We start from the raw sequence: 8272 nt of genomic DNA on the forward strand, positions 1-8272 counted from the left end.
AACTAACAGGCCAGCTGAGAAACTGATTTTTATTTTACGCTAAAATGGAAATGTCTACATGTGCTTTTTTCCATGTCAAACACCAAACAATAACATCAACATTTATCAAATATATGTACATGAGATTCCACAGTTCTCAGTTTCAGTCACTGACTCTGTTTTTTCTAAAGATTTGAGTTCTGCTGCCCCCTGTTGGCTGATTCTACCAATCACAGGAGCCTGAAGCAAATTCTGCTTTTACTGTATTTGCTGTTTCCATCCCTATAAGTCTCTTCTCCTTCTAGAAATATTAATAATTATTGCTCAATTATGTTGTTTATGTCAAAATAATTACCTGTATATATTTTTTAACTTTGTATGGATGTCATGTCATATTTGGATGATGTCCCGGTGTGTCACTTTGTGTTCTTTTAGGTCAAGTTGTGTTACAGTTTTTCTCAATGGCTTTAGTACAATTCTCAGATCAGAATTGAAGTTTGCAAATACATGTGTGAGGGCTGCACGGTGGGGCAGTGGTTAGTGCTCTTGCCTCACAGCAAGAAGGCCCCCGGTTCAAGTCCCGGCTGGGGGACATGAAAGAACTACATCAACAGGGGACCTCGCGGGGGCCAGCCGTACATACCTGTAACACAGAACAGCCAATCAAATTGCAGCTACTGCAGCATAGTCAGCCAGTCAAACTGTGGCTTGTGTAGCGCTGTCCAAGCTGATGAAATCCTTTGGTCCCGAGTTCAAACCCCGGTTAGAGTGATGTCAGTCAGAAGTTGTGGTATAATAAATGTTTTTGTTAAACTGAATATGACATTTCATAATTATTGTTTTCTACTTCTGTCTCTCCTTGTTCCAAATAACAGTCATGATCTGTTGCTCATTTCAATTTCAACCATGTTTTATTAAGAAATCAACATGAAAATAAATAAAACACAGTATTTAACACAAAATGTACCAAAATGTTCAACCATGGATTTACAATTGAAGGGCAGAAGGGTTTAAACAGGCAAAACTTTAATACAAGTATTTTAAAGGTGTAAAATGAATTGAGGAAGTAGTAAATATGTTTGCTTTTTCTATCAAAACTAAACACTAATAATAAATATGTAAGAAAATTGTATTCACTAAATAGATTTCACAAACTAAATTAAAAATATTTTCACATTGATAGATAACATCACGAGTTCTATCATAATCAGTGTGTTATCAGAAGAGAACTTAATACAGGCAAACATATAGACAGGTTTAGCAGAGATTTTGACGTTTTACACTTATTTCTCATCCAATATGACAAGCTGAGGTAAAATGAGACAAAAGTGGTCAAAACAGCAACATCTTTTGATAACAAATAGAACAGACATAAAAGCTATCTCTTTCCCTCTTCTGCTTGCCGGCCAGCAGCCCACCTCATCTTTTCAGCCTCATAAAAAGGAGACTGAGAGAACTCCTCCCAGGTCATTTCTTGAGTCATCCCATTTGCCCGGTGGAGGGACAAGACTCTGGCAGGACAGTAAACATACTTCCCCACAACACCAGGGAACCCGGTGTGAATGTGTGGACTCTCTGGACCTTGTTTCAGTGGTTTGTGGCAGAACCTGCACAGACGCCCACTGGGATGCTGCTCCCTTGCCTTTCTTTTATGTCGGTCCTCCAAAACCTTTCTGCATTGTGCAGACCTCTGCTTTGCAGCCTTTAACTCTCTCTCAAAAAATGGCGTGGCAGCAAAGTCTGCAAATGGCATCCTGGGGTTTGTAAGGCCTTCTGCTGCATAGATCTGGAGTACTTTTTTGGAGCAGTAGAAGTATCTCACATCCCCAGACTGATAAAAGAAATGAACAGAAGATCCATCACCAAGGTAACGAGACTTTGGCTGCCCACAAGCAAGACAGTTCCTTGTCATTTTTTTTTCAGGTTTCTGCTGTTGTTGCTGCAGACCTACAATCTCCTTCACCATTTTTTCAACGTCAGTCTTCGTTAAAGGAGCTTCATCTGGTTGAGAGCTGGGGGGGTTCACTGGAGCAGGAGGGAGAGTCACAACTGGCACAGTGACAGTTTCACTGCCTTCAGTGAGTTTATGCCACAGCTGCTGGGTTTCCAAAAGTTTTTCGGGACTAGTGTTCATAGACGAACTTCTGTTAATCATCTTCGCCATGTGCTTCACGTAGCGGGAGATGTGCTGTTTAGTGGTGGGGTGGAGAAGGCTGTTGGGATTCCTGGAGGCAGTTTGAACAAGGGCGGCATACTCTGCGTCTACCTTGCTCAGAAAGTCCTTTTGTCCATGGTGCTTTGCCAGAAGGACATCAATGGCATCTCTCATTGGATTTGTCCAACGAGAATGGTCCAGGACAAAAAGCAGACCCCCTGCTTTGATAGGACCAGTGCGAGCTGCGCGTGGAGAGGCAGCAAAAGGCAGTGGTGGTGGTGTCGTTGAGACATCTGATGGAGAGGAAAAAAGAGAAAAGTTAACCCCTTCTCACTTCTCTTTCCTTGAATGCAATGCACAAATAAATTAAAAAAGGCTGAAAATTTGAACTAAATTACCTTTCACTTCAGGGGCTTGGGGCATTGCTAGGGATTCATCAGCAACCACACCTAAGACGTTATCCTGAAACATTGGACCATTCAGTTAGTTTAAACTTGTTATGTAGCTGCAGTTTTATTGTAATAGAGTGAGGATGTTTGTTACAACAAACTTACATGAGCAGAGTGTTCTTCTCCATGTTCTTCAGGCAGGTCGATGACTGTTTCATTGGAAGGAGGTGGTTCTGGAGACAAACGCTCTTCTTCCTCAACAACCGGGTCTCTCTGAGACTTGTGTTTGTCCCAGTGAAGAGGAACCGGACGGCAGCCAGGCTCCACATACTGCAGTCAAAACCTTTCCCCAGTGTCGGCCTGTGACAAGACTAAGGCAGGGTACTTAGCTTGTCCTGTCACTTCCTTTGACAGCTTGTTCAGCTGTACAATCAGAGCTGGATTAAAAACTAAAGGAAGCTTCAGACCAGGTTGCTTCAGGCTCACAAGGCGCTGGAAGTTCCACCGAGCTACTCCAGTCATGCCTTGGGCCTGGAAAAGTTCTGTCGAGACCTGATTTCCTGTCACCCATTTGGACTGGTGGAAATGAAATCCCTCCTGCTGGGATGTTCCTCGCACCGGGATCCAGATCGGTACCGCTGCCGCTTCCCCCTTGATGTGGTTCAGCTGTAACGTGCCACCGTGTCTGTAGAGGATCCCGTCTCCCACCTCCGGGTCGCTCAGACAGCCCCTGAGGATGTGAACGCGCTGAATCCTCCACACTTTCAGCATTGTTGCCTTAAACAGTGGTATGCCATCTGGATCCGATTCCAAAAAGAACCTCTTCAGAACACTCTCCACCCGCACCAGCAGCTCTCTGGGTTCTGGGATCTTGGTGCGGCAGTGCTCCCTGATGTGCTGCTTTGTGGGGTTAGCTGGCTGGATCCCACAGAAGGTGTAGGCCTCCTTCAGCCTCTGAAGATCGGTTTGGTCCACCACACAAAAAGCTGCCGAAAGGAACTTGCAGAAGGAGCTGTGAAGTGGATGATGCTCTGAGATGCACTCCCTGGTGAACCGCCGCATGCAGTGAAACAAGTCCAGCTTGATGCTTATTTCTCTGTTGTATTTGGTACGGGATGCACATCTATTGGTGAAGTCTCCAGATGTTGCTTCACCCACTATAGCCTCTATGGTCTTCCAGGAATCCCAGAGAAGATGCTCCTGAGGCTGGGAGTTTGGGATCCTGAATGGAGAGCAGCAATCCCTGTCCATGCACACAGGTAAAGCACCTTTTAATTGTTTATTGTGCAAATAAAGTGATTGTTTTTAAAACAATATTTACTTGTGTTTTTCACGTTTTTACTGTTGAAACCATTAAATTAGAAGTAAAATGAACAAAGTTTTTCTCACCTGTCAACCTACTGGTACTTTGCTTTTGGTAGCCCTGCAGAAATGTAACGCCGGGACAGCCCGTCGTACATTGGCTCCAGAGACTTGTCGCTTTCTGACTGCAGCATCACCCAGGACAAAATCATCCAGTTTTCATTCATAACTGCATAAGATGACATTGTGCCTGATGCCAGGACAACCTTCCGTGCCACCTTTCGGGTGTGGTCAGCCCTCAAGACCTCACCAAAAGTGCCTTGAAGGAGCAGATTGAGCGTGCCCTCCTCCCTATGGTACTCTTGTATGAGGCAGTCCACCAGGTAGTGTGAAGTCACTGTTACCCCACACCAGCCATCTATGTCTGTATACCCACCAAAAGGATCTGGTGTAGATATTTTCCTCATTGCCCCCGTGATTGTCTGCTGGCCATATAGTCCGCTCTCTCCATCCAGAACATTCTTCACTGTTCCCAGATAAGCCAAGTGTGCACGCTCGTATCTTAGGTGAAGAGCTTCATTTAGCTGATTGGCCATATCACCTGGAGACTTTGCTGTACGCCGCAGCTCATCCATCACAGTCTTGCATACTGCCTTTTTGTGGGTCAGGAAGGCTGGAAAAATCTCCTGAAAACGACGAGGCAGCATGTCCATCCATGAAGGTTTGTCTGCAAACCAGTGCTTCTTGCAGACTTTACAGGTCAGCCGAGAAGCAAGTATGTAGTACTGACCACTTGTGCCAATTATGACACGGGGCCGACCTGTTCCAGAGGAGACCACGAGGGGTTTTGGGCAGCCATGCAGACACGGGAGGGGGTAGTTGTTACGCACTCTTTCCATTATTGCATGGTCTGGTTTCCAGATAAAAAAAGGATGGAGGTGAAAGTACTTTGGGGATGGTAGCTCATAAATTGAGTCAATGAGTTCCGGCTGAGGTGGGTTACGCCACAAGGAGATCATATTCATGGCATGTCTTACAGGTGGAGACCCAGGCCACAGTCCTAAGGCTTCCATCTCTGTTTTCATCCAGATCCTCTGCTGGGGAGAGCAGTTCCAGCTGCTAACATCCTGGTCATAAGATGGAAGTGGTGAAGCAGCAGGCGTTGGCTGAAAGTGAGCAGGAGAAGGAGCTGCAGACTGAGCTGAGGGTCTTCCAACGACTGCTGCAAAAATAAAAAAATACCTTGAGTTGTTGTTGAATAAAATATTATCTCAAAGTCCAAATGAATACAGTACTTTGCATTTTTGTCAAAGTTAATGCACTGACTGTAGGTTTTATCCTGGACACTTTGAGGCAGTTCCAAAGCGAGCAACTCTGGTGGTACTGGCAGAGGAGTCTTCACTGGAGCTGAAGTAACTGGTGAAAAAGACAGTCAGAAACAGACAGGAAGCTGCAGCAGAGTAAAGCTGACAAATGATCCTCAACACTCACCTGCATGTGTGGCAGCAGGACAGCTGGACCTCTCAGGATGGTCTGGATTCAGATCAACAGAAATATCCATCAGTAATGCCCAGGTATTTAGAGTTCTTTGTTAGTAATTGTGCAAAACACTCAAAACCATGCAAGAAAACATGCTCAATAGAACAGGTGTGGTATGAAAATCAATAAATTAACTATTAGTTTCATTTTTTTATCTTTTGATTGACCAGGAAAGGTTCCATTATGATGTAATAATCCATGTGTAACCACTTTACTCTGATGTGTTAAGACATGTACTTTTGTTGTAATTCTGCTTTTTAAGACTGGTTTCCTTCAATCATTTTCATACCAAACCTATAACCAAACCCATGCAAATAACATAAGTCTGTACTTACCCTCGACGACGAACAATGAATACCTTCAGCATCATAAAAGCAGTCAAACAAAACACCTGCATTAGAACAGGCCTGAACGTGGCCAACCAGCAAACAGAGGAAAGGAAAAGGTGATCCTGGTTTACGACAGAACCATCAGGTACCAGCGGCGGCGGTGGCAGTGGCAGCAGCAGCATCTAGACCTTTACTCAGTGAACCTGAAAGAAAATAAACCAATGAATATTCTTCTTTTTGAACAGACACATTTAAAAGTGCTGAGTGTAAAGAAAGGACTGATCTAAGACTAACATGTAGTCTAATATCAGTTTTTCAACTACCAGTACTACTACTCCACATACAGAAACATAATCAACACGTGATGCATGATGTGTGCACGTTGGTGCTGCTCACTTGGTTGGGTTGGGATTGTTTCTAAACATGTTGGGCCTGTCATCTTCTTCACTAAATGTCTCTGCTCTTTAGTAAAAAAAATAAGAAAACAGGTTTGAATTAGAAGTAGTAATTAACACTCAGTGTGTACTTGTGTGTGATTTAGTTTTACCTTGTAAAGGGAGGAGTTTGGATGGAGAGACAGAAAGCATCATTCTCTCCAACTCTTCATCATCTTCCATCTCTAACGAAGATACTGAAAAGATGGGAAACATCATTTCTACCATCTTTCCTAACATCAGCATGAACGTCTAGTCTGCCACAGACCTGGAGGACTAGAAGAAGGTTTAGTAAGAGCAGGTTCTGAAGAGCTCTGAGTCTGAGCCTCTTTCTTCTTCAGGTACTGCTGGAGGACATTTTAGCGTCTGAAACCCCCTGTTTCCTGAGGATAAATGATGCGTATCCATCTTCTCTTTTCTCCCAGACGTCCCTCCAGGTCTTCTTAGAATGCACACCAAATCCAACCAGCTGGTTGTCCTCACTACTTGAAGGTGGCTCCACTGATCTTTCAGCTAAATAGTTTCTCAGATCTCTGATTTCGTGAAAGTGTCGGGTATAATCCAGAAATGAAAAGAGACTCTCCTTCTTTGGTCCCTCGGCATTAAAGAGTCCAGCTCTCTCCTCTTCCTCAACCTTGTTAATTAAATAAATGGTGTAGCCAATATCATTTTCTAGCAGCCACCGAAAGGACTTCCCCTTGTATTTGCCAAATTGAAGAACATACTCCCCCAACACCTCCTGCCTGTCAGATGTATCTCCACCCCTAATGAAGACTTTTGACAGGGCGTTTTCCTTCACTTTTTCCTCTCTCTGGGGAGCAGACTTGTCCTGGAGCTCAGGATTATTTTTGATCCTCTTGGCTTCATCTGAAGGGTCCTGCCTGAGAAACCCAGTTGGGCCTCGTCTGAAGCTCACGCAGATTTTTCCAGGAAAAATTAATTTCCTCTTCATTCTGGAGATCTATAACCAAAGATACATTTATTGTCGTTAGTGGGTGAAGTAGCCCAGGTCTACTGTAACTCAAAAATAGTAAAAAAAAAAACAACAACATACAAATATATATATATATATATATATATATATATATATATATATATATATATATATATATATATATATATATATATATATATATATATATATATATGTGTGTCTTCTTCTTTCTCTTTCGGCTTTTCCCATCAGGGGTCGCCACAGCGAATCATCCTTTTCCACCTCACTCTATCATGAACATCTTCTACCCTAACGTTAGCCAACTTCATGTCCTCTGTTAAGACATCCATGTATCTCCTCTTTGGCCGTCCTCTTGCCCTCCTGCCAGGCAGCTCCATCTCCAACATCCTTCTACCAATATATCCACTATCCCTCCTCTGAACATGTCCAAACCATCTCAGTCTGGCTTCTCTGACTTTGTCGCTAACACAGGCAACATGAGCCGTCCCTCTGATGTACTCGTTCCTTATCCTGTCTAACCTGGTCACTCCTAAGGAGAACCTCAACATCTTCATCTCTGCTACCTCCATCTCAGCCTCTTGTCTCTGTCTCACTGCTACCGTCTCTAACCCATAGAGCAGAGCTGGTCTCACCACTGTCTTGTACACCTTTCCTTTGAGTCTTGCTGGCACTCTTCTGTCACACAACACTCCTGACACTTTCCTCCAACCGCTCCAACCTGCCTGCACTCGCCTCTTCACCTCTTTTCCACAATCCCCATCACACTGAACTGTTGACCCCAAGTACTTAAACTCCTGCACCTTCTTCACCTCAGCCCCCTGTAACCTAACGCTTCTACCTTGATCCCTCTCGTTCAGACACATGTATTCTGTCTTACTACGACTGACCTTCATGCCTCTTCTTTCCAGAGCAAACCTCCACCTCTCTAGCTGTTCCTCCACCTGCTCTCTACTCTCACTGCAAATTACAAATATATATATATATATATATATACTGCAAATATATATATATATGTGTGTGTGTGTAAATGCACATATAGATATTATTAAAGTTATCTACCTTTGGTAAAATTCAAAAGCTTTTGAAAACACACAAACTATCATGACTAAGTTTGAAGAGGTTTTTCATCTCTTACGAGTAGCCGTATCCTCACCGCTGGAGTTTCAGACCTTTCATGCTCAACAAAAAAT

At 43.6% G+C, this 8272-nt stretch overlaps 1 protein-coding gene across 2 annotated transcripts; it reads right to left on the bottom strand.

Annotated features, from left to right (window-relative positions):
• Positions 1-868: 868 nt before the first annotated feature.
• On the bottom strand, positions 869-7117 carry LOC111948343 (uncharacterized). 2 transcript variants are annotated; one of them, XM_078955715.1, is made up of 9 exons: positions 6396-7117; positions 6241-6324; positions 6090-6155; positions 5317-5896; positions 5152-5241; positions 3913-5047; positions 2689-3766; positions 2533-2596; positions 869-2427 (listed from the first exon to the last, which is right to left on the bottom strand). In XM_078955715.1, exons 4-6 carry the CDS (start codon positions 5384-5386, stop codon positions 3921-3923), a joined length of 1287 nt encoding a protein of 428 aa, XP_078811841.1. In that variant the 5' UTR covers positions 5387-5896; positions 6090-6155; positions 6241-6324; positions 6396-7117; the 3' UTR covers positions 869-2427; positions 2533-2596; positions 2689-3766; positions 3913-3920. The 2 variants fall into 2 exon arrangements, with proteins under 2 accessions (XP_078811841.1, XP_023816685.2); XM_023960917.2 differs by lacking the exons at positions 3913-5047; positions 5152-5241; positions 5317-5896; ... (1 more) ...; positions 6241-6324; positions 6396-7117 and having other exon boundaries at positions 2689-3774.
• Between the last annotated feature and the right edge of the window lie 1155 nt (positions 7118-8272).

The sequence above is a fragment of the Oryzias latipes genome, chromosome 12, assembly GCF_053564925.1.
Source record: "Oryzias latipes strain Hd-rR chromosome 12, Olatipes_Hd-rR_3.1".
NCBI lineage: Eukaryota > Metazoa > Chordata > Actinopteri > Beloniformes > Adrianichthyidae > Oryzias > Oryzias latipes.